We start from the raw sequence: 27,347 nt of genomic DNA, 5'->3' as shown, positions 1-27,347 counted from the left end.
GCGAGAGATGCCGCGATGGAAGAGGAGGAGCCCGGCGCGCCGGCGGCGGGTGCTGCTTCGGGAGGAGGAGGAGGAAGTGTCATGGCGGCGGCGTTGAGTTCCGGACCTAGCGCGAGTTCGGGGTCGCGGGGACCTGGTGGAGGCGGCCAGGGAAGTTCGCGCTGGTTTTTTAGCCGGGAACGGTTGGAGAACACGCCGTCGCGCCACTGCGGCGTCGAGGCCGACAAAGAGCTCTCCTACCGGCAGCAGGCGGCCAATCTCATCCAGGATATGGGCCAGCGCCTCAACGTGTATCCTTAGCGGCGGGCTCGGAACGTGTGTGGGGGGGAGAGGAGGCCGGGGGCGGGGAAGTGAGTCAGCGGGGAAGGGAAGAGCCTTTCGGGGGTGAGGAGGGTGAGTCCTGGTGGTCCCGGGGGCTCCTTCGGAAGGCCGGTCCGATGGCGAACCTGGGAGGCCTCGCCTGCTGTGGCTCCACCCCCTCGGCCTGTGCTCCCGTCTTCAGGGGAGAGTCGGGAAAGCGCCACAGGCTCCCCCGGGACTGGAGGAGGAGAAGCGAGGCCGAGTTTCGGCGCCTGCCTGCCTCCCTTGGGCTCCGGGGCGGGTTTAACTTTTTCCACGCAGACACACGCGAGTTGGCTTGTTTAGCCGCCCCACTCCTTTCGCTTGCACGGGTTTCGAGCGGGAGGGGCGTTTGGAGTTTTAGCCAGGTGCCTTTTTCGGTGTGGTTGATTGCAAAAAGATGATCGTGGTTGAATTTATAATGGTGCTAAACACGGTTTGGGTAATCTCAGATTTGTACCGTCAGTATTGTCCCCCCCCCTTTTTTTTTCAACCGGTGGATTGTTTGTTTTTTGAGATTTAATAGGGGCTGTATTGATACATTTTGTTGGTTAAACGAAATTTCGTCCCCCCCCCCCTCCATGTCCTCTATATCAGGTCAAGAAATTTGATGCTTTTCATGTGGTGGATTAAAAGTTTGGTGACAGAATAAGGAACAGAGGACAGTTTTTCCTCACTTTTTTTCCAAAATGCCCGATTTGAGACATTTGATGCTAACGATGGAAAATAAATTTCATCTAGGAATTGTTTTAAATGGGAAACGGGTATAAATGTTTTAAAGGAGAGTAAAACAAACTAGGCAAGTTAAAGTTCATTAAAATAAGGTTAATAAATTGATCTTTTGATATTTTTGAGTAATGAAATTGAAAATATAGTCTCTCTGGTATTCTCAACAGTTTTTCAGGAGCTTAGAAGTAGGGAATGACTGCCATCATAATTTCTGTAGTTCTGAATGCAAACTGAATTAGTTTTGACTAAATACCAGAACATATTTAATGAAATGTAATGAAGATATCAGAGTACTTTCAAAACTTTTTAGCAAACCTAATTTAGAGCAATATTTTGCTAAAACAAGTATTAGTTGATAGCTGCTGTTTATCATAAAATTAATTCTGCTTGTAATTTTTTATTCATTTCTATAGCTGCCTGTTTCAATCCAGTTGACTCTGGTAAACTTATCTCAAAAAGTTAAGCAGATTTGGATCTGGTTATTACTTGGATAAAACACTGCCAGAAAATCCAGAGTAATATTCTAGATTGGCAAGTAATAAATTCCTAGGAGAAGGCAGCTACTAACCACTTTCATACTGTTGGCAAGAAAATTGCATGGCTGTGTCCATGAAATCATCAAAGTTGCTTCAACTTGAGAGATTTCAATCAGAGTTCTTATGGTTCATGTAATGCAAAGCTGCACAGGGCAGATCTGTTAGAACATTTTTAGAAATAAACTGGTTATTTGACATTTCACATATTGCTTGTGAAATCTGTGAAAGTAGTGACAACTGAAAAGGCGAATGGATTTATTTAAATAAACTTTGTGAATACTTAATGTTTAAAGTTAACACATTTTCTAGGTTTTATAACTCTGATGGTAGTTTCTAATTATTTTAGTTTCTAGTAGACAAAATGTTGGCAGAAGATTATTTCTGAACCATACCATTACTTAACAAGAATGCTGAATTTTAAAACCCAACATTTTGTAACAGACACTGAAGTTGTTAGCTTTTGAAGTAGAATAACCTGAGTTCTAAAAATTCATGCCTAAGTCAAGATGTGGTTCTAAAACTCAAGTTATAGAATAATATCTTTTAAAATGGCACTATGGAAAAAAGAATTTTCTAAAAATATTAATGTTTAGTATGTAACATTAGCACAAACTGCATCTGCCTTTTAATGGAGAGCAGCTGGCCCTTTAAATCACAAACCAGTCTTATCTGCCCAGAGGGAATTGTTTGATCCTAAAAGCCAATAAAAGAAAAGGGAGTTCTGTCAGGTTTTCAGTAGGAAAAACACTGGTGCCTTTTGAAAGAGTTGACTGGATTTACATGAGGGGTTTACCTTAGACAATGAGTTGGTTGGCTACAGCTGGAATTGCATTAGGATTAGGGCATTAAACATTTAACTGTGTCTTGTGTCTGTGGAATCTTATATTCTTTTGGCACCTATAATAAAGTGGATTTATAGTTAAATCCTGGAGTTGCTTTCTAGGGCCCACCTCAGCTTGGCTGAGGTATTGCTTCCCTGAAATTTCATTTGTTTTCCTCTTCGGTAGTTTAGCCAGACCAAAGGTGTGGTGAGGATTTACCCTTAAGTCCTCTCCTGATTTACCAGAGGACTAGTGTGGAAGGATGAATCTGGTTTATACTATATGCTGCATAGATGACTCAGAACTGAAAGTGCTTGAAGGGAGGGCCTAATCCAACCCTAAGGATACTTTCTTGTTACAGCCTGATTTTCCACAATTGTATCACCATTGTAACTTTCCGTCACTTATTTCAAAAAATTCTTGGACACCTTTTTATTCTCTGAATGGATTTTTCAGTTGGGGCATAGAAGACAGAAATTTTACTTGTGTAACTGGATATAATCATTGATTTTGATCCAGGTTTTATTTTGCCAATGTGGGCAGCATAGAGTTCATCTCAGAATATTCTTATTATAGAAGAAGAATGCTATAATGTCTGTATAATATTGTATACTCCATTTTGGAAGTTCCCTCTCAAATGGATTTTCTGTGGGCATAGGGCACTGCCTGGGGACAACGATGAGGAAGATTGCTGTTCAATGGTCTCCACCTTTTTCATCTTGGTGGCCCAGTAGTGGGGGAGGAGATGATCCTGTGAGAGTGGTAGATGCATGTCCTCAGCTCCATTTGCATGAGCAGCGGGTGCACTTGCCCGCCGCCCTTGCAGCCTAATTCTGAATGGATGGCAGCCCACTAGTGAGCCACAGCCTGGAGGTTGGGGATCCTTGTCCTAGTTGATTAGAAGACTTTTGCAGATAGCACTCTTATGTTAGCGAGATCTATTTTAATAAACTTCTTTAGTCCCATGAAAATTATATTTGAATTGATAACTTGAAAAAAATCAACTTTTTTACAGACCAGCTGAATGCAAGCTTTATTTGTTTTTATTTCTATAGCCACTCATCTCTACAAGGGTCTCTGTTAGTGTATATTATAAAAACATAAAACAAAATAGAGCATGCGTATGCAGTATTTCCTTGACACAGTTTAAGATCTCAACTTACAATAAACACCGCAATTGTTTATATGCACAGGTTTTATATGCACCATTCATTCACAAAATTCAATAGAAATGTAAGTATATCTCAACTTGACATAACATGTACCTGGAAGTGGCTTTTGAAATATTATCCTGTGATTCGTGGCTTTAGAAACATGGCGGGATGTGTTAGTTTTATAATATAAGCTATTTATAGTACCTTCTTTGTGATTAGAAAGTGTGTGTTCTGGACAGATTCCCAGAAGAGTTTTTTTAAAGATTTGTTTTTTATCAGGGTTATAATTTGCTAATAATGGGCAAACAAGATATATCAGTATGAGTTAACAGCTTTTTAATATATATTTGATTGCTAAATCATGTCTTTTGTAAGCCAAGAACTACAGACTATGGAAACCAATAACCATATGCTTGGTATCAAAAAGCACTTGAGAACAAAAGAGGGGTTAATCAGAAATCCAGATCCCAAACTAATAAAATAAAAGATTTAACATCTATATTCAACTTGTGTCGATGCTATGAAAATAACATCCATATGTTTCGGAAAGAAGCTGAAGCCTAATTCAAATTTACTTTTGCACAAAATTAAAAAGGGATAATGTGATTTTGTGTATCATTTATTCAGCTTCATGAACTTAGATGGAATTGTTTTCTCATGGGATGCTGCTTATTAAGTCCACTAAAAGTAAACCATATTAGCATTTTCAGAAGTCACCAGGTTAGCAATGAAAAGATAAAGGCTGTAGTTCAGACTAAACTGCAGATACTTTAGTAGTGATAATCTCAGTGTAGCATGCTTTTCTGAAGTAGATGCATTTCGTGACCCGTCAAAAGCGCGGAGGACAAAATCGCGCTCGACGAAAGTGCGCATGTGACGTCATCACAGCGCGACGAAAAAAATTAAAAATTTAAATAAAATTAAAATTAAAGCAAGCCGATTCACATAAAGGTTAGGGTTAGGGTTAGGTTAAGGGTTAGGGTCAGGTTTAGAGCGTTAGCGTTAGGTTTAGCGTTAGGTTAAGGGTTAGCGTTAGGTTTAGCGTTACGTTAACGGTTAGGTTTAGGGTTAGATTTAGGGTTAGGTTAAGGGTTAGGTTTAGGGTTAGGTTTGGGGGGGTTAGGGTAAGCTTTTAGCTTTATTTTTACATTTTTCGATCACAGCGCGATGTTTTCGTCACGCTATGATGACGTCAAATGCGCGCTTTCGTCGAGCGCGATTGTGTCCTCCGCGATTTTGTGGTGGAACCGATGCATTTCTCCCTGAAGGTATTTTCTAAAAGCCTAGTTTAACAATGACAACAAAATAGTCCTGGATATTCTTTAGACAAAAAAACACAATAGACTTTAATGTAATCTGGTAAAATGTAATTGCAGGCAACTTGATGTTTGGGATGTTCCCCTGTGTTTTTTTTTTAAAGGAAGTTCTCATGATACAGAATTCTACCTCTAGATATCATTTTATTTTCAAGAACTGTTCTGAGATAGAAAACTGGAATGATAGAGTTATTAAGAGGGTTAGATAGGTGGGAAGCTTTGGCATCTAGTAAATTGGAGTTTTGAGGCTAGCCATACCCTCCTCCTTCACTGTACAACAATTATTTTACAAGTGCTCATTGGTCAAATATTTTCTGCTTATATGTTAGTTAATAGTAAAGGAATACATTACAATAAAAAATATTTGACTTGAATAAATGAGTTATTGTAGTTGTTGAAACTGACATACAAACTGTTATATTTTGGGATCCAAAGTAGCTCATCTGTATAATGAGACATTCTTCACAATTTCCATTTCCGTAGTTCCACAGACAGGCTATGGAATTAAAATAGCTGGGCTGATACATTTTATTTAGCCACAAACAAATCACAGTGTATTGTGTATGAGCCCATTTATGAGTTTGATTAAAAATTAAAACACATATTTCTCATCTCCCAAGAAAACTGGGCAGGGAAATCTTTTTGAAATACCTAAACCTTGATAGCAGTGAATGGAGGCAAGCCTGTAGGGACTATATATGTATAATCAACTATTTAGAATTTCAGTAAATGTAAGCATAGCTATAGGAGGAGCTGTGGTAACACAGTGGTTAGAATGCAGTATTTCAGGCTAATTCTGCCCACAGCCAGAAGTTCGATCCTGCGCAAGATTGACTCAGCCTTCCATTCTTATGAGATTGGTAAAATGAGAACCAGATTGTTGGGGGGCAATAGGCTGATTCTGTAAACCACTTAGAGGAGGCTGTAAAGCACTGTGAAGCAGTACATAAGTCTAAGTGCTAATGCTATTTTTACTGTGAGGAGGAGTAGTAGCATGTTTTATGGAATTAAAACAAAGTATCTTTTGATATAGAATTATTTTTTGGAAAATGTTACAACTTAGATGCTATCAGCAATAAATCTGCCTTGTGTATATGGTAGTATTGGAGTCAATATTTCTTTAAGTGAAACTCATAGGAAATATATACTATATGTTTGAATGTATAAATTGCACATTACTTTAAAGTTCTTTAAATAGAAATTAACCAAAATTGAGAGCCAGTTTGATCTAAATGGATAAGGCACTAGGCTAAAAACTGGGAGACTATGAGTTTTAGTCCTGCCTTGGCATGAAAGCCAACTGGGCAATTCTTGATGGCTCACAATATATTATAGCAGCAGTTCACTTTAGTTAAATTCATACATTGAATTAAACAAATTTTCCAATGTCAAAGAACCTGGATCCAACTATATTAGAAACAACTATTTAAAAAACAAAGCACTTTTTATATTTCATTAATAATAAGTTTTAAACGCATAAAGTTAAAATTACTCTGCATCCCAGCTAGACCAGTTGTGGTCCATGATGTCTGGTTGACAATTACTGAATAAAATCATAACAAGGTGTTTTTGTTTTTTTTTGCTTACCAAAATATATGAACCCAATCCTTGTGGTTTGTAAACCAAGACTTACAATTTACTGTTAGGGATAGACCAGGTCATGACAGCTTTTTAAACAATTTGTGAATTCAGTCAGCCTGAAGAAAAAAGTATACCAGAAGAGGACTCTGTAGATTGAACTTCAGCCTGTTTGTTTTCATGGGAAGTGTTCCTAAATGATCCTGTGTAGCATTTTGAAAACTTTACTGGCAGCCTATGGTAGATGTAATAAAGCTAGATGCTGTTTGCCTGTGCTATTTCAAATTAACACAATGCCCCAGATCAGAAGATGAATTTATATTATGTTAAGATCGAGATTGAAAAGACAGCCCTGTAGAACTTTTCCGGATGATTCACATATGACTAATTTGAGGAATGTATTGTGAGCTAGGGATGGGAAAACATGTTTTAAGGCTTAAGCGATGCTGAGTTTGGATTGGATAGTTGAGATCTGGTCTTCTTTTGTTCTGATATTATTCCAGCAAGTCAGGCTGGCATCTGCAGAGGTAGTGGGAACTGCTTTGTGATATACCTCTTAGCAACTTGGCACAACTGCTAGCAAAACATCAGAACAAAAGAAAAGTATACCACAGTCACCCAGCCCGAAACCTCTCCATTGCTTCATTGGTGCTGGCCATTAAAACATAACAACAATATCTCTCCCGAGGCCGTTTCCTGATATTTAGCGATACTCCCAAAGAACTGAAATGCACTAAGGAATCCAGTAGAATCAATGGATTAATGTTATTCCACATCCAGCTGCAGGTTAGAAGTGGTATAAAAGGTGGTATAATATTATACCACCTCTAGCTATTGATTTGCACTACAGCGTAGTTCACTTTTAAGAAGAAGCCAATAAAAGAGTGAGCTCCATGCTCTCTGAGCTTGTTTGCAAATATTTCATTGCCCAACTGACTAAACAGTTTATGTTACCTAGTTGAGTAATCAAACAGCAAGCAAGAAAGCTCAGAGCACCAAGAACTCCCAGGTCTATCCATGAGCTAAAGCTAATTGTCTTCTGTTAAGACTGGTATTAGTTGGAGAGAGTTTGACATGAGAAGGAATATTTAAAATTCCAAATTTAGGCACTTACTAGAATTTTTGTCCCGGCTACAAGATGAAGGTTAAAATAATTTTGTTGTAATTTTGTTGCACATTGAAAATCTAAATAAAATCAACATTGGTTGGGATCAGCATTGTATTGGGCACAAGTCAAAATAAATGCACCTTTTGATTCTTCACTTCTGTTTTAAAATTTTTGGAAGAAAGTACAATTGGTCTAATATTTTTAAATGACAAAATGAGACATACAATAATTTTCAGTGTTGACAAGACAGTATTAATATACTTAGTTAAGATGCTCCTAGTGACCAGTAGTAACTAATCTTATAAAGTATATGCTGTAATAATGTTTTAAACAGTGCATTTTTTACCGACAGATTATCTCTCCTACTGCGTTATTTTTGGCTGCGAAAGTAGAAGAACAACCACGGAAACTTGAACATGTTATCAAAGTAGCACATGCTTGCCTTCATCCTCTAGAGCCCCAGCTGGACACAAAGAGTGATGTATGTTTATATAGAGCTTTAATCTGATTTCAGTCTATGAATCAGAAGAGGGATTTGCCTATTTTTTTCCAAATGAAAGGTTTACATGCTTTCACTTTCTTTGTTAATTAACAAAAATATTTTTATTGTTTCTCTTTTTTGAGAAATTTAAATGCAAATGTAATGCACTTCTACTTAACATTCTACCATTCTTAAAAATTATTAGCAGTAGGCTAACTCAGTAATCATCAGAAAATGACTTAATATAGTTTTCATTGAGTAATCTTTTTACATTTTTTGTGACAACTTATGAAATTATAAAAAAGGGTTTTTCCTTGTTCTCTGCTTCTAATTTACTGTCAATCTCCATTAATACTAAAGTGTTTTGTAAAGAAATGAAAAGTCTTTAGAGCATTGGATATTTTTCAGAATAAGGTTTTATCAACCTTTAAAAATATGAAGAAAAAAACTAATACAAATTGAGATAATGTAAAAAGTGCAGAGAAAAAAGAAGGAACGGGGAAATGGAGTAAAATATATAAAAAGTGAAAAAAAGGTGACTTCCCTATTTATCATGACTAGACACAATTTCAGTAACTTACTGTATTTTTCAGAATATAAGACGCATTGGAGTATAAAATGTAGCAAGGTTTTGAAGAGGAATTTTTTTTTAAAAAAAAGTTTTTGCATTCTGCAAACCTCCCCAAAACGGGCCTGGGTTTTGTTTTGTTTTTTTTTCAAAAAAGGGCATAAATAACCCTTAGGAGGCTCGTAGAGTGCTTCTGGGGGGTTGGGGGAGCCCAAAAACGAGCAAAAAACGGGTCCGGTTTTTTTTTTGTCAAAAAAAGGGCACGGATAGCCTTTAAGAAACTTATAGAGTGCTGGGGAGGGGAACGGACTGTTTTTTGCTCATTTCTGCCCTCCCCAGCCCCCAGGAGCTCTCTGAAAGCCTTCTAAAAGCTATGCCCGGCCATTTTGGTGAAGGGGCAGAGTTTCAGGAAGCAAAAAAATGCTGTATTCGGTGTATAAGACACACCCAAATTTTCAGCCTCTTTTTTGTGGGGAAAAAGTGTGTCTTATACTCCGAAAAACACGGCAATATCTTTTCTAACATTTCAGCCAAAAATCTCATCCCAAATCTCATATTTTATCTATTAGCAAATAATTAAGCCTCATCATTCAATCTTAATCAGCAAATGTCCATTAAGAATTACTAGAAATAACAATATAAGAAATAACAATGTATTTTAACTTTAAATAAATTAATTAATTTTGTACTCCTTCATTTACAGTATCTTATTTTTCTCCTAGATACAGTAAAAAAAAATCTTTTCACATATCTACAAACAAATCTTTAAAGCCTCATTATTCCAAGTTAATTAAGAAAAAATGTATCAGGAGCTGCTAGAAATAACATTGAAATAACATCTTTAATCCCTTCAATTTCGCACAAATTAAATTTTTATTGTTTCCTTTCAATTTTAATACCAGAACTTATCACTTCCCCTAAAAATATAACAAAATATATTTGCTTGATATTTATTAAGTAATATCCCAAAAGCTGATTTCTTTTTCTTTATCTTTTCTCAGAAATTCCTTAGAAGTGTAATACATATCTTGCAAATCCAAACTAAGAAAGTTATCCAAATTATCTTATTTGAAATCTACATATCCAAATCATTTTCCTTGTTTATTATTTGTGTATACCTCTCTGCTATTAAAACTTCAGCCTGTTTCATTTGTAAGACCCATGTAGCATCTTTGTCAGCATCATTGTTTTGTATTCTGTCAATTTAAATCATATGCAAAGCACCCTGATTCTCTCATTCAAAAGATGACATCCATTCAAAGGCTCATGCATTCTTTTGTATCTTTTGTTTTGAACCTGTTTTATAGTATCAAACAATCCTAAGAGAAAGTTCTGGTACTTTGTTACAAAATATCCTTGAATTCTTCCAGAGTTGAAATACTTTTTTTTATTATGTATTAGTGGGTTTTGTCCTTTAATTGTAATCTTTATGGGGTTTTTTTGGTTGCCTCTAGTAACTAGCCTTCAAGGTCTCCTATATTTTTCTCTAATCCATAACATTTTCCCAGGGAAATGTTTCTTATTCTTAAAATCTTCATATATATTTTAATAAGATTTTAAAAACCACAGAAAATATTCTTAAAATTATTTCAAAATCCTATTTCAAATGACTTTCCCCCTTGTCCATGTAAAAGCTTTTGAAAATTAACATTTAAATCACTCTCTTGCTGTTTGTTTTCTAAATAAAAAAGTTTTAAACTTACATGAAACTTATTTTGCCGAGGATTGAAGGGAATCACCAGTGTAGTAAAACCTGGCTTTCTGAATTTTTTAACATCTAAAACTCAGTGAAATTCCCAGTGAAAGTGATTAAGAAAGGACTGATTGAACTAGTGTCCATTTGAAGGCTTTGAACTGTGGCTTGGGCAAAATGGTTCTTCCAACTCCCATAACTCTGAAACCCAATGAAGACCACTGTTTTACAGTATCATCATTGGGAGGTGTATGGAAAACTATGGGCAATCCCAGGTATTCCTCTTCATCCAGAAAGGAATTTTGGAATCTCTGCTCTCATGGAGCATTTTGGCATTGCTTCCCCAGAAATGAATTGAATGCTTTATTTAGCTGAATGTGATTAAACACGCAAGGAATTTATCTCCAGTACAGAAGCGCTCAGTGTACTTGCAAAGCAACACAGAAAGTAATAGTAATAATAATGGTTGTAATACTGTATATTTTCCTATTCCTCCATTCCTTGCTATTTTGGAAAATAATACCTGAAGAATGAATTGTCATACAATGACGGAAGCAACAGAAAGTATTGGAGGAAATATTGTGAACCCTAAACTCTTCTTCATCTCATCAGGCTAAAATAAAATTGGAAAGTAATATTTGAAATAATGGCAGGTGACAGGGATCTCAGAGTGCAGTGCAGCTCTGCTGGGGCTTTCTAGGGCACTACCATACTGGGGTTTCCTGGGTGGTGGCTGCTTTGCAATGCACTGCAACAGTGCAGCTTAGGAACTTTGCACTGTGCAGCTAAGGCTTCCAGGGATGATTGCTACAGCTCGGGTTTCTTGGAGCCCAGACCTACAGTGTTTCAAAAAAAATCACTGAATTACCGCATATTCTTTCCCTGACCTTGTGCAGCACCACAGCACTCCCCCCTCAATTTGTGAGACCTGAGTTTGGGGACACACACACTGCCATGCCCTCCCCATTCCCGTGCAACAGCCCTGCACTCTACCTCTCTACTTCCCATTTAATGTCCATGTGTTTGGAATTACAACAGCTAGCACTAGATTGCCATCGCTAAACACTTTACAACCGCATTTTTTAACAACAGAAATTCCAGTCCCAATTGTGTTGGTAAGTTGAGGACTACCTGTACCTATTTGAAAAAAATAAAATTTTGAATTAAAACTGTTCTGTTTTCTGTCCTTGTGATTTTTAGCTGCTTCAGTTTTGTTACTTGATCAAACAATGTACCTAAAATAAGCCCATCAGTCTTTTTGAAATCATAATTGGTACTATTAACATGTTAAAATTATATTAATATTTCAGAATTTGTTTCCCAATTTTTAGGCATATCTTCAGCAGGCCCAGGAATTGGTTATACTTGAAACAATAATGCTTCAAACTTTAGGTAAGCATAGTAAATGCATACAATTTTACATTTTACATCCAATAACGAGTGGCTATTTGTTTAATATATTTAAGAGGAGCCTTGGTAACACAAGCTATCTTTTAAATATATATTTATGTTGCTCTTTTCAGAATTATACTAGTACATTGTGCATTTTTATTAGTTCAGAAAGTATTCTATATAATCAATGTATATTTTGTGATTATTGAGGTTATTGAGTAAAATTTAAAGATACAGTTATGAGAACATATTATATAGTTTGTGAAATAACACATTTAATTTTTCAGGTTTTGAGATTACCATTGAGCATCCACATACAGATGTTGTGAAATGTACGCAGTTAGTGAGAGGTCAGTAACTATTTAACTGATTTTTTTTCCCCATCTCACAAGGGAGATAGTGATGGTGTGACTTACTAAATTATTTGTGGAATATTATTCTTGTGAATAAAACACTAGAGGTATTCATTTTTTCTTAGTTCAGTAAATATGCTTAAAATGAAAGAATTATAAATTATAAGCGTAATTTTAAAGTTACTAAACTGAAAATTGACAGCTACTTCTGAAATAAGCATATTTAATTCAAAGTAACATTTGAATACTAAAGTAAATTTACACATTGTGCTCATGTCCTGCATATGGATATCCTGGTATAATCTGATAACTCTGGCAACCAGTTACTGGGGACTATATTTTACGTCTTTACCTCCTTCGTAATATTCATGTAATACCACAGAATAAGAAAATATACTTCCAAACCCACTTTTTTTTCATCTTGCTTGTTACTGCATAGAAAGTTTATTACTGGAATTGTTTGCAACTGTATATATTTGTTTTGTGGTGAATTTTATTTTCACAACATTGTTTAGGGTTTTTTTTTAATTAGATTTAATTAATGCCTGATTCAGTATTTCTCAACCTTTACCACCGGCTGTTGAATTCTGGCAGCTGAAGTCCACCCATTTAAGATTGTCAAGGATGAGAAATACTGATCCCCCAGGTCAGAATCTTAGTATCAAAGCATTAAACATAAAACTGTGACTTACACAACTTGGTATGCTGTATAATGTCAGCCAGTTAATCCATGGTATCCATCCACAAATGTATTAATTGCTCTAAATATTTGTATGTTTAAAAATATCCATTTCTAGAACTATCATGTTCATTCGTTTGAATGTTAATCATTGTTAAGGAAAAAAGTAAGGGTGTGATATGTTATCTTTCATTAGTGTCTATCACACTCATATGCTCAAGTGATATCTGCATTAGGAGACTGCAGCTTTGTGTAAATTAATGCTGGATTGTGCCAGCACTGATTTATACTTGTTCTTATTTTATAGTAGATGTTGTTTTGTGAACATTTTCTCAGAGGTTGAAATACGCATTTTGATCTTTCTTATTTAGAAATACAATAAGAATTCACTGATGTTTCTATTGATTTTGGAAACATGTCTGAATTAGTTCAACTAAATGCCAATTTTTTCTTTATTTTGAAATAAATGGTATAGTCAGTTGCAAGAAAAATCTTTAAAAAGCGGTTCATATACTGACCACTTTAGGAGAATTTTGAGAGAAAAAAAGATACCAACTCCCTGTTTTATATATGAGGATTTATAAAAGCATTAAACATAGACTGTTCAGTTGTTTTTATTGAAGGGGAAAGGATGGTGCTTTTTTTCCCTTTGCTATTTTTTATTTTATACATCCACAAAACAACCTTTAATCTTTAAAAATAAGGAAAATTCCAAAAAAGGGGAAAAATTAATGTATGCTTTATATTTATCAATAGTCACTGACTTTATGTTCATACTGATCTCCCTTCAGAAACATATGATAAGCTAAATCTTCTAATGCTGCTTAGACTAGACTTTTATTGTGTTTGCATGCCACAAAAAGCATAACTTTCTATGTGGGTTTCAAGTAAATATTAATACAAAATCTTTCACTGGCATTAATATGAGCCGAGCATTGTAGAATTCAGTTCTGACATGGGTAATTCACTTTTAACCTTCAAACCATGGTGATTTCATTTTAATAATCCAGTAATGGCTTCCACTGAATTTAATGGGACATATTGCCAGATAATCATAGGATTATCTACAGGTTCACTGCCCTTTTGCGTTTCTTGTGGTATTCTGATTCCTTGTGACAATTATGGAATTAATGGAGGAGAATAACTGGAATAAAGAATCTCTAAAAAGAGCAGGATGGATACTGTGAAATGCTACACATGTTGAGTGAAAACTCTGTTTTAAATTTGAAACAGTCTGCTTTAATTATTCAGTCTTTTAATAAATATTTTTAGTCTTTTGAGCTTGAAATTCTTCCAAAAAGATCCATATAGGCTATTTTACCATCCACCAATAGAATTTGGTCATTTTTGAGGCAGTTTATAGTTTTCATAAGCAAATTGTGAGTATAATTTGTAGCACTTTGAAATAACATGTACTTTTTACATACTTTTTGTTGAATGACCTATTTAAGAGAAAATAGAAAATTCATAATCAAATGTAACTAATTTCAGAGGACATTAGCAACCGTTAATATTTTTTCTATTGTAAATACATGTATTTTATTTAATTTATTTGCCACCCATCTTAACAATCATACAACTCTGAGTGGTTTACAATCTGATAAAATATAAAAGATTAAGAAAAGTAGCTAAGATAGGAGAGTCTTACAATGTAGTAGAGAGGTGAGAACTTGGATTTAATCTTATAGCCATCTCCAGGAAAACACTTCCCATTTGGATTGCAGGCCAACTGGCAGAGCCATATCTTAAGGTTCTTACAGAAGGCTAAAAGGATGGGTGGGGGCAGACCTCACCTTGAGGGGTATTATGTTGCTGCAGAAAAGTCTCTTCTTCTGGGCCTTTGTTAGCCAGAATTCCTTGAGCCAGTCAGGATCCAACTCCTGGCTGTGGGCAGAGTTAGCCTGCAATACTGCGTTCTAACCATTGCACCACCATGGCTCTTTAAAACATCATGATCTTAAATTCATGTGATTTTCATATTGTAAAATTTCCAAACCCAGGTATAAAATATTGGTTATTTTCTTACATGGGACACATAAATGGTTTAAATTCAGATTATTGAAGAACTATACTAAATTATCTTTCAAGCGTATTAATATCTGATGCAGAGGCTCTCCCCTAGACTTTTTGAATAGGAAATATAAATCTCTTGAACTTTCTCAGTGACACATCAATTATTATTACTATTTCTGATCTATCCAGAGCTTAAGATTTCTAGATTTGTAGAACATTCCCACCTTGTCTAAGGATATTTTTTGTCCCTTATGATTGCTTAATACTTTGACATGAAAGTGTTTTTAATTCAACAAGCATTTAATTTCTTGAGTTAATGTCACTTTTCATGTTTATTTAATTTAATCTGAAATTTTATTACCCATATTAAATGTTTTTTAAGAAAAAGAATATACAGGTAGTTCTTGACTTATGGCAGTTGTCAACATTTAGTGACCGTTTGAAGTTGCAACGTCACTGAAAAAGTGACTTATCATTTTTCACACTTAGGACCAATCCAGAATCTCCAAGACAGCATGATCAAGGTTCTTGACAGCGGACTCATATTTATGACAGTTTTTGTGATCTTCTGCCAAGCAAAGTCAATGGGGAAGCCAGTTAACAACCCTATTACTAACTTAACAACTACAGTGACTCACTTGACAACTCTGGCAAGAAATGTCATAAAGTGGGGCAGAATACACTTAACAGCTGTCTTACTTAGCAGCATAAATGTTGGGCTCAAATGTGTTTATGTAAATCAAAGACTACATGTAAAAAGTATATATAAAATATTCACTTAGTTTTTAGTATATACAGAATTCATGAGGAACAAACAATTACATATGCATAACTAGTTATTCCATCAGTCCTTCCTTCCACCTGTTTTGAGACCTGCCCTGGTCACTCAAAATTCAGGCAATGGAGAAGGATCTTTAAAAAGGACGAAAAGAATTGCATTTTCATTGTCTAAATAGAAGTCAAGTCTGTTAGCAACATTATCATTATTGGTCCTTTTAAAAAATCATCTTTACATTAAATATAATTCAGAGTTAACTTACATTTGTACACTTCAGATTGAATTTGAACTGGAACATCCCCAAATGTAGCCTTTTTGGGAGACTGTTTGCTGTAAAAAGAAGTAAGGCATTGAGAGATCAGCGTGTATAATCCTGACTTTAAATTTTACGTTGTATTTCAATACCCACTGAATGCACAATGGCGTTTTCCCCATCACTGTGGCAGAGAATGTCCTTTGAAAACAAAAGGGACTCTTGTTGAATGTACTGTTTACACTTATTTCCTTATTGGTAGCACTTGTTCTGTGGATTGAATAATATAAGCAATTACATAATTGACATGTCAGCCTGAAATTATGCAAATATTCAAGTTAGTGGATTTACCAGAAACATGTAGTTTGTTTTAGCCATAATGTTAAATAAGAGAGAATGTTCTCAGTTTTAAAGAAGCAATTAGTTTTCCTGGTGGAGAAAATGAAAATGTTGTGCAATATTGGGTAATTATTTTTGCAAGTAGCTTTTGAGCATCACATACATGGCATTTTAATAATTAATTCATTGTTACTGATGGCTAATTATTTTTCTTTCTTACAGCAAGCAAGGATTTGGCACAGACATCCTATTTCATGGCTACCAACAGGTTGTTATCCTGAACCTCTTTGTTGCACTGTTGTAGCACACTATAGCTTCCTTTACTGCAGGGTCCCCTACCTGTGTCTAACCCTTGTTGCAACAGGCGACTGGGCTGTCTACTGTGGTGGTACCTTCCTGTTTGCAGTGCGGTGTATTGTACAAGGGCCTAACGGCACAAAGGGGTTAAATGCACGATGTGAAGTGTAGTGGTGCTTTCTGGTGGCATTTTCTCGATTGTGAGTGCATAAGTCTAAAATTGGTAGCCTGAATAGCAGCTAAAGATTACAGAGAGATAAACTTAACCTAGAAATCCGAGCTTCTTGGTAAGTACAAAGCTGTTTTTAGTTTACCCTTGTAGTTAACGGCAATTTTTTTCTTATAAAAATATCAGTTTGTTTTTTAAAAAATGAAATTAAGGCATTAGTTAAAATACGTTCTTAGATACATTAGAAACAGCTTAAATATTTCCCATTGCAGAAGCTATCTGGTTCTGTAATGTAGTTATTGTCTTTTTTTTTAAGCCCTATTTATTACTTAACTGGTCAGATACTGTCCAGTGAGTCTTCAGACTTAAATAAAAGTAAAATATTGCAGTGAAAAACGTAACCTTTTGGTAAACATATCAGAAGAGAAAGGCAGAGCAAGGAAGATATTTAATGCTAAGAAGCACAGCATAAAACACATAGTAATTCATTTGGTAATTTTGTGGGTAAAAGATTTTTAAGAATTGGGAAATATTGTTGTTTAATTTCTAACTTAGTGTTTCTGCCTTGAGACAATCAAAGAAGAAAACAAAAGAGAGCTAGAAGTAGATTAGCATGTATGTAGCAGAAAGTAAAATGGGATTAAGGATTTCATCTGGAAAATTATAAGAAAAAACCTACAGGAAAATGAGATATCCTGGGAACTTTGAATTCAATTAAGATATTAAACTTAATAAAAAGAAAAAAAAATCTGCAAACTTCATTAAAGTAATTGGGGTGAATGAAAGTGTGGCTCCAGTGTCACCTGATTATCTTAAGAAGTTACAGTAGTTGTGTGGCTGAAAGGTGGAAAACCTTGGTGACCTTTCCAGAGCTATTTTTGGAGTGTTTAAAATAACAGATATTATTTAAATAATAAGATTAACATTATTATGTATAAAAATGCATTGTTTTCTTAAACAATAGCAATTAAAACATTCTATATTTCCTGGCTGGATTTGAAGATAAAAATTCAGTTTTTCGTTCCTTGATAGCTTAGTTATTATCAGTGACTTTCAAAATAAAACAACGATGCTGTAAAATCTAGATGAGCCAATTTTTGCAAAAAATGTTATATGCATTAATATTTTGGCTTTTTTCAATATTGAGATGTATGTTTTAAATGTAAAACAATATTTCCACGTGTTTAGCACAAGAAGCATTAAATTCTGTTACATTTCTTAAGATTTTTATTTTTTTAATAAAATCCAAAATTTGAAACTTCAAAAAAAAAAAAAACTATCCATAACAATTGCCTTGAATATATGTTGACAAATTCTTTCCCCTTGTTTTTTGTCTTTTCCATGATTGACCCTTATTCTTTCATTATGAAACATTCCCGACCACAGTCTGCACCTTACTACATTTTGTCTTCAGTACAAGCCAACTGTGATAGCATGTGTATGTATACATTTGGCTTGCAAGTGGTCTAACTGGGAAATCCCCGTATCAACGGATGGAAAACATTGGTGGGAATATGTAGATGCTTCTGTAACTTTAGAATTACTTGATGGTAAGTAATACCAACTTTCCTATATCCTTTTAAAATAATTGCTTTGATTGTGAATACACTGTATCACAGCGTATATTAAGGTAACTTATTAAGGTAACTGGGTAACTTATACATTGTGTTTAGTTTCCTGAAGACTAAGGTTTGATCTTTCAGAATGTAATGTGAGCCATCTTCTAGAGTCTAATTAAGAAAGTTTGGGCTTCATTGAGCTGTTGGCTTGTTCTTGTGCAGTGGAGTTTTCCATAACCATCTATGCTGTCTTCAGATTTCAGACCACATCTTTCTGCAGCACATTTGGGAAGGGAGAGAAAATATTCTGCCAGGTGATGTGATTGCATCAGTGGGATAATGATATAGATACAGTTACAAAACTAAATGTAAAAAACCCCTACCTGTTCTGGGTTTAAATTATATGAAATACCATATTCAGAACAAGCCTATTAGCCAAGTGAAGAGGTACAGAAAATTTGAACTTTACAATAACCATTACCATCTAATGGTCATTTTTAAAGTTCAAAGTTTAGTAGATGCGGATTTAATAAGAGGAAGTAAGTTGTCTGACTGAAAGTATTTTGGTATTCTGATTGAAAATAATGTGAGGAGAGTCAGTCTGGCTCTCTGTATTTTTCATCTTTTGCTGACCTTTTCAGTTAGTTGCCACCTGCAGCACAAGAGAACATCCTAATAAAAATATTAAATTAATTTTAGGCAATCAATTAAAATGAAAATTCTCAGAACCATGAAAATCTACTAGCTAGCTATGTTTAGCTAGCAAGTAGCAGTTCTATCAGTGCCAGTTCACATAAACAGAACTAATTGGAAGAATTAACTCTGTCAAATAGGCCATTTGGGGAGGAAATGTTTTTTGGGAGGTGGGGGAGGGTGTCTTTAAGGGCCTGTTTTCAAAAATAAGAAAATGAGAGAGTGAAATTTTATTTCCTACCTACCTAAGAAATTGTAACAATATAAAAACAATACAAATATTAGAAAAGAAACAAAGAAAATAAGGAAGAATAGTGTAAGAAAGAAAATCAGAAAAAAAAGGTTGTTATATGCTACCCGGGGTCACTTTTTGTGAGATGGGTGGCCATATAAATGTAACAAGGAAACCCCCCCCTCTCTAAGAATACGTCATAATTTCATTCTTTCCATAAGCTACCATTTTCTCTTTCTGTCTAATTAAAATGAGACTCTGTACTGATAGACAAGTTTTGCCTAATTTATTTTACATTGATACATTTGGAACTTTTTCCTCTGGAATTATCAACTGTAGATTGCAATTCAACCTTTAAACAATGAATTGAACCTAGATCATAAGGAATTATATTATCGAGTCTTGTCTCTCCATGAATACAATATGAATTCAGAGGCTAACAAATTTCTTTAAGCCAGCATTTAGACTCGGAGATATAGACATTTTTCCATGAATATATAATTCTGTTTTTTCCATAGTCCAAGCACTAGTCAACATTCTTCATATATTGATAGATTTCAGAGGTTTAGAATATAATTCAACAGACTATTGACACTTTAGCCATAACTGCTTTTGAAGAATCTGGTTCACCGTATCAGTAATATTTAACCAATATGGTATTACAAGTTGTGAAGACAATAACACACATACCAAAGTTGGTTGAAATTTATTATATCTTTAGCATAAAAATAATGAGTTAATTTTCTTAAACAATGTTCCAAGACAAAATGTTGTATTAGTATTTTGTATTAATGTTGCATATATTTTATTGTATACTACTTCAGAATTTCTATTTTCTGAAGATTACAGAAATCTAGGTAATTTTTTTCTATAGTTTGTAATATTTGAAAAAACATGTTGTATAAAAATGAAGAATCTTGTTGATGCAAAGCAAACAGTAAATGCAATGCTTTTTACTGAGAGTACATTTTAGCAGTGATTGTATAAAAAGACATAATGTCCTGCTTCCCATATAGCATTAGGACACAATAATTGGGTTCAAGCATCAAGCTATGATAAAACAATTGTTATTAGGCCTTAACATGGTGTGATCAATGTTTGAGCTGTGAGGACTTGCAGCTCCATCTCCCAATATTTGGGGGCCGGTGTGTGTGTGTGTGATGCCGTGATATTAATGGAAGGAGAATAGCCAACATTTTAGAACCATCTCAAAAATTACCCCAATTTTGCTTGAGGGAAAGCCCCATAAGAATCATTTTCTGCGACACTCTGAAAAACAGGCTAACATTGCACCGGCAATACCAAATTTTGAAATCTTGAGGTGAAGAAGGGGAGGGCTAATATGTGTCACACGTGTCCACTTTTCATGTTGTATATATTAGGAAAAAAGTGCCTTCCTCTCATTCTTTGCATATTCTTAAGCATTGCCATATGTAAATTTTTATGGGAGGAGATAATAACTGTTAACAGCAAGTCTTAAATCTTAATTTGTGTATGCTTTCTTTGTATAGATAAAAACTTTTTATCAATAATAAAATTGTCCTTTTTTTTTTTAGACTGAAAATTAACTTAACGATTTTAGCTAACAATTCAAATGCATTAATTTTACATCTATTTTCTTTCACAGAACTAACACATGAATTTCTTCAGATACTGGAGAAAACTCCTAGTAGACTAAAGAGAATTCGAAATTGGAGGGTAAGAATCTCTTGGTAAAGACTGTTGTTACTAATATGTTAATATGTGGGCCTTAATGTTCTGCTTTAGCTTTCTTTTAAGTATTCTGGACAAATCCTAAATAGAATCCAATGTTGTATATTTTCCTTCACTTTCCTTTTTCCTATAATCACCATATCCCTTTTAAATTATCTGCTTGTTTGTTAAGAGACCTGCTGAGCAGATTTTGAGGGTCCGTCTTCTTCCCCCAGGGTTTCATGCGGTAACTGGAATCTGCTTCTATTTATACATACATGGTATTCCACCTTAAATTTTAAAGTGAACCTTGATTTTCTTAAAACTATTTGATTTTCAGGATAAATCTGTGTTAAATAAGTATGAAGCAAAAATGCCAATGAAATTGAACGATTTGTTGTTCTTCATTGGTGGAATATGGAATATAACTGGACCACCTCTGACTGATGCACAGATTCCTTAGTTTTTGAGGGGTCACTTTTTAGATCAGTGGCCCCCAACCTTTTGAGCACCAGGGACCAGTTCCGTGGAGAGAGGTTTTTCCATAAACCAGATGGGTGTGGTTTCACATGTTGCCTGTATCCAGCAGAGGGGGCTTCGCTTATTTGTGTAGCTCAGTTTTTGGCATGCCACAGCGAGTGCCAGTTCACGGAACATGGTTGCAAAACTTTCAGGAAGTGTAGACTAGACTGGTAATTTGAAGAAAACATCCTAAAAGATGATAATGGCGAAGGACTCTATGTTGCTATTAAACAAAAGTATATGAACATGTCCATATAGTCTAGCTTACCAGGAAGGAGAGTTTACTGTATAAGCAGATTTGTGCTCACACCAAAGTAAGAGGGCTGGCGAATGATACTTGGAAATTCTTTATTTTCCCATGTTTTTTAAAATGCAGGGCTTAGGATAGGTCCTGAGAAGCCATATGAAAGATAGTGTTGATGGAATGAAATGGGAGAGAGTACAAATAATGTTTTCCAAATTTGGATCCTTGCCTCTCTGTTCATAGCATTGACAATCATTGTGCTTATGCATTCTACTCTCTTTGGGATCTGTGTAACCCCCGTAGAACTTGAAACGTCCTTAGAGATTGTACAGTTGAGAATAGATACTGACTTACTTGTATGTTCTTGCACAGGCTAATCAGGCTGCTAGGAAACCTAAAGGAGATGGCCAAGCATCTGAAAACTCTCTTCTCAGCTCCTCTTTAGTTCAAAATTCCATTTTGGTGGATGCTGTTGCTGGCGTATCTGCAAATGCAAGTTTCCAAAAACCATCAACGTCCACATTTCCTGCCCCAGTTCCTTTGAACTCAGGAAATTTGTCTGTTCAAGATAGTCAAGATAATCTGGCAATATTAGCTGCAGGAATGCCAAGTACCTCATATAATTTGTCAACACACCAAGATTGGCCTCAGCATCAAGAACAAACGAGGACAGAGCAATTGTATTCTCAGAAACAGGAGACTTCGTTGCCAGGTGCTCAGTTCAACATCAACTATCCATCAAGCTCGTCATTGCAGTTACATTCCGGATTGCATCATCGAGCCGACAAACTCTCTGAGTACTCTATAGCCCACAAAGCAGGAAACAAACATGGCCAGCTTGTCTCTGGACCTACGATAATGCCTCAGAAAATGTCACTGGATAAATACAGAGAAAAACGTAAGCTAGAAACCCTAGAACTGGATATAAGAGAACACTACCTGGGATCCGAGCCCCCCTATAAAAAACACACCCAAACATCAAACAGCAGTTCTGTAACTTCCCCTATTAAAATGAAAATTCCTATTGGGGGTGTAGAGAAACCTGAAAAATACATGCCAGACAAAAAAGACAAAAGTGGCTCACTCAAATTGCGGATCCCTATTCCTCCCACGGAAAAAAATACCACTAAAGAAGATCTGAAAATGAAAATCAAAGTCTCTTCCTCGGAGAGGCATAGTTCTTCTGATGAAGGAAGTGGGAAAAGCAAGCACTCGAGTCCTCATGTTAGCAAGGAAAAGCACAAGGAACATTCCATGAACCGTCACCACGGTGGCAGTCACAAGCATAGTGGCAGCAGTAAACATGGTAGTGACGGATTAACTCCAGCTGTTCTGAGGAGTCCTGTTGGTTTGAGCTCCGATGGCAGTGTCTCTAGTTCCGGCTCTTCAAGAAAGAAGCTCTTCAGCAATGATGCTTCTCACAACCATCATTCCAAAATGAGCAAAAGTTCCAAAAGTTCAGGTAGTTCATCTAGTTCTTCCTCTGTTAAGCAGTATGTATCCTCTCTCAACTCTGTTTTTAACCTTCCCTTACCCCCTCCTCCCCATGTCACATACCAGGTGGGCTACGGACATCTCAGCACCCTCGTGAAACTGGACAAGAACCCAGTGGAGAACGGTCCTGATGCCAGTCACGAGTACAGTACAAACAGTCAGCATATGGACTACAAAGACACATTCGACATGCTGGATTCACTGTTAAGTGCCCAAGGAATGAATATGTAATCAGTTGTTTAGATTCCTTTTCCCTTTTTTAAATTTAAGAATATTAGACAAAAATTCATCATCGTCTAAGAAGAGCAAATCCAGCAGCTGTTGTCCACTTTATATAGATATAGATAGATATGTAACTTATACATATATATATATGTATATATATATATAAGTGCTGCTTTATCTTTCACTCTGAAGAGATTAGTAAATGAGCCTGTCTCCACATATGATAGTGTTATAAATACTCTAATGATACAGAAGGTGCAAAAATCACAGTATTTCCACAACCACAGTTAAGAACAGTAGATTAAATGGCTGCTTTTAGCTGTATGGAATGCCTCATGCATTATTTATAATTGACTATGCCAGCCACGATTTTTGTTGCTTAGTGAATGAATGAGTAATTTTTTTGTGTATTTATACTGTATGTATGATTTGCATGTTTCAAAGAAGGGATATGTAAAGTATACTGACAATGTTTACAACAAAAAGTGGAGAGATTGTACATACATTTTTGTATGTTTAGATATATCATAAATAACTCAGGATTGGAGCTGCTTGTAAGTATAACCAGTGTACCTAACTTTTTCCCTTGTGTCAGCATCGATAAGGAAGAAACCTCAGTGGCACTTCATGTTAAACGTTGGGCCTTATTTGGGAGCCACTTCCTGAGCGCCATCCACTGCCTGGGGAATCATGTGCTGGTGGGAAGTGGATGAACAACCATGGCAGGATGACCCCAGCCACGCAATGTGAAAATGGCATGGGCCTCAATTTGTCATAAACTAATCGAGGGCTGAAATGTCAGTAACTTTCAGAAGGGGGAATGAAAATAAAAAAGTTTATATAATAATCTTTTGATGTGAAAGTGCATTTAAATGTTTGGCTTGATGCAGTAATAGACACACAGAGCTGTTAATAATGGTTATATAGATTAACGTGATTTAAGAGCTGAAATACATAAAATTTCTATAGTGACATTAGTAAGTTTTTTTTTTAAACTTAAGTTATTAGTGGATAGGGATCACTGTTTTCCATTAGCATTTCATACAGAACGCCACATTTTGAATTTAAAAAGTGTGCTATGTGAATAAAATGCCATTTCCTTTACAGGTGGAATACTATCTTTGCAATAAATAAGTACAATTGTTGGTATACCAACTTTTCCCTTATCTCAGACAATAAAATAATTGTCACGTGTGCTACATGAATTGTACTTGTGATTGTAGTAACGAAAATTGAGGTTTTTTCAGATCTGAATAATCACTCTCCAATTAAACCACTAGTATACATTTTTATGGCTGTGTCATATTACTGTTTTCATTCACCTGCCTTTTTAAAAATCAAATTACTGTTGTAAATGTTAAGTTCTTGTTTCAAGCTGATGTCCCATTTTTACCAGCTGTGACTCTTAAGTGCATGGAAATTACCTCAGCGTAAATTCAGTACAGTAGCAACTGTTACTTACTGGGTGTAAAATCTAAAAGATTTTGTTAAGTTATCCTCATATCTGAGAGGGATCCACTACTTAGTAAAATCAGTTCTTGCACAGTTTATGCTCTAATTGGTTACAGACATTTCAGAAAAAAATCTGAAATTTTAAGCCCTTTAGCTACATTAAAAGTGCTTTAGATAATTGTTGAGCATGTATCCAATTAGTGGTTACAAAATAATGTAACTACTGTTGCATCAATTACTATGTAATATTTAGTTGCGGTAATGCAAAACTTTGTACTGCATACTTGAATACATTTATTTGAATTATGGGTGTCTTTTTAATACTTTAACATGGGCACTATGAATAATGTATCTTCAAATTTTAATCTCCTTAGCTCTTCAGTCTCTTTCATCCATACTTGTTACTTCTTCACCCTTGTAATTTTTATATTGAGAATATTTCTTAAACCCTGTATTGTGAAATTTGATCCTGCGTTGTTGCATTTTAAGCCTTTTTAGACTTTCTTCACTACCTCATTTATGCTATAAAATCCTCAAGAGCTTTTGACATACAGTGTAAGAAAGATTAAATGTTTTAAACTGTGATTCCCAGTAGGAAGAAGACAAACCAGTAAATGTTTGCTTTAAATAAAATTTATTTACAAAGTCTCATAGTATTTGCTTCCCAGCTTGTAGCTTTGCCTTGGAATGCATTTTATTCATTACAGTTTGAAAATATAATGGACACATGGCTATAGATCTAAATAAAACAACCCCTGAATTTTACATTTATTGAAATAATAGTTGAACTTCAATTTAGATACTTGGAACCCAATCCTTTGTATTTCTCCACAAGTAACCCATAGGATTGGGATTCAAGCCTGCCCTTTCTCCTCTGTTCTTTAAATTTACTATATATGGACTGGATTTTTTTTTCATTTTCATTTTCCTACAAATTGGATTCTCTTTAAGATATCAACCTAATTGAAGAGCTGCAAATAAAGAATCCAAATTCTATGATGTTGATCAAACTCTTAACAGATCTGAAGAGTTTTACTTAATATGTTAATATATGAGTACTTGCTGTTTCTTGAATATAAAGAACTCCTGTTCATAGAAAATGAGTCCTACTGGGCAGGAAGGATTATTTTACTTCACTTGGAATGTACTTTTAGGTGGCACTGGAATTTGTGCTTGAGGGGTTTATATAAATCTTCCCCTTTTTAGGCACATAAACTCACAGCAGAAGTCTTTTCCATGTAACTTTTAATGCAATTTATAGAGGTGTATGGAATTGTTATGACTTAATTCATCTACTTGCATTTTCACTTACAATTAATATGATCTAAAGTTACTCAATTTTATAATCCATTATCATTGTTTATAATTATTATTAACTCCTTTAGTTAAGAAATCTACTCTGGGGAAGAACGAATGTTCCCAAGAAAGATAAATACTGTTAAGTGTTAAACATGTTGCATAACCTGATGGCTTAACTCCTGGACATTTGCTTTGGTAAGAATGAAATTCAGTGTCTACTCTTGGCCATGAAATTTGGAGAAAAGTCGCAAGGAAGAAGCATTTGCTCTCTTGCTGCTCTTTTCAGTGGAGGAATTATATTCATATTCTTAGATTCTAAACTTTGAAATAATTTGAAATAATTCATTTGTGTAGTCAGTGTGTATATCCTGTTTAAAGCATGTCAGGCTCCCTAGGAGCTCGTGCACTATTTAAAATTTTAAAAAAATGTATAAAACGTATTTCTGAAAAACAACACCTGAAACTGCTAACTTTGTATTCCATGTGAGTCTAGCTTTTAACTTAAAATTACTTTTAATTTAGAAACTTATAGTATTTTCCTCTCATTCCAAATATGCCTTTAAAGAATCTATATTCCATTCAGAGAATAGGTAGACAGTGTCTGAAATAGAGAGGGTTTTTTGTATTTGTGCTGTAGAAGCAACAAATGGCAAAGAGGAATTAGAGATGAAACTTATGGAAGAGGAGGGAAGTTACAAGGAAATAGTCTTGGGTAATAATACATCCAGGGATGGAACAATGCTTAATAGCATATAGCAGCATCTGATTTAAATAAAGTTCAAGGAATCTGAAAGAAATGGGAAGAAAATTAGACATTTTGTAACGAAAGACCTTGTCAGTCATCAGAAGTGATAGCCCTATAAAGCCCAACACTGAAAATAGCACATTTCTATCTACTATTCATTCATTTTGACAAGGCTACTGTACTGAGCTTTGATTAACTCATACATGTATGACTTAGATTCTTGCATTTAAATATGACTTTTTTTTTAGATGGCTCATATTTAATCTTGAATAAATTATGGGCAGACTTCAAGTTACAAGCAGAATTGGGACTGGCATATCCATTGCTATGTGAGGGAACAATACTAGCCTAAAATATTTTACTTCAGAAGAAACTTATTTCCTCTCGTCAATTCCAGAAGCATGCAATAACATTTCTTTATGCATTAAAATGAATCCGAACAACTGGCTTATATGATTTTGGGAAGCATTTTAAATATTTAACATACAGAAACTGTAAGACTCCAAATACAGAGATCTTTTTAAGAAATATAATTCACTGCCAATTTCGAGTATGAAAGATGGAAGGCAGCCAATTTCTAGATGTGGTTATATT

The 27,347-nt window shown here is 35.1% G+C and overlaps 1 protein-coding gene across 2 annotated transcripts; it reads left to right on the top strand.

Annotated features, from left to right (window-relative positions):
- CCNT2 (cyclin T2) lies at nucleotides 1–27,347 on the top strand. 2 transcript variants are annotated; one of them, XM_032215463.1, is made up of 10 exons: nucleotides 1–290; nucleotides 3,577–3,658; nucleotides 7,934–8,062; nucleotides 11,655–11,715; nucleotides 12,003–12,065; nucleotides 16,353–16,398; nucleotides 17,983–18,146; nucleotides 20,708–20,778; nucleotides 21,911–23,000; nucleotides 23,099–23,199. In XM_032215463.1, the coding sequence occupies exons 1-10, from the start codon at nucleotides 16–18 to the stop codon at nucleotides 23,161–23,163; spliced, it is 2,046 nt and encodes a 681-aa protein (XP_032071354.1). In that variant the 5' UTR covers nucleotides 1–15; the 3' UTR covers nucleotides 23,164–23,199. The 2 variants fall into 2 exon arrangements, with proteins under 2 accessions (XP_032071354.1, XP_032071348.1); XM_032215457.1 differs by having other exon boundaries at nucleotides 21,911–27,347.

The sequence above is a fragment of the Thamnophis elegans genome, chromosome 1, assembly GCF_009769535.1.
Source record: "Thamnophis elegans isolate rThaEle1 chromosome 1, rThaEle1.pri, whole genome shotgun sequence".
NCBI classification, from domain to species: Eukaryota; Metazoa; Chordata; class Lepidosauria; order Squamata; family Colubridae; genus Thamnophis; species Thamnophis elegans.
This window is presented reverse-complemented; position numbering and strand designations above follow the sequence as displayed.

Excerpts from the sequence above, each read along its gene's own strand:
- CCNT2 (XM_032215457.1), top strand. The coding sequence starts at position 16 with ATGGAAGAGGAGGAGCCCGGCGCGCCGGCGGCGGGTGCTGCTTCGGGA. Across the intron at positions 11,716-12,002 it reads AATAATGCTTCAAACTTTAG|GTTTTGAGATTACCATTGAG; the intron begins GTAAGCATAGTA and ends TTAATTTTTCAG. Across the intron at positions 20,779-21,910 it reads AGAGAATTCGAAATTGGAGG|GCTAATCAGGCTGCTAGGAA; the intron begins GTAAGAATCTCT and ends GTTCTTGCACAG.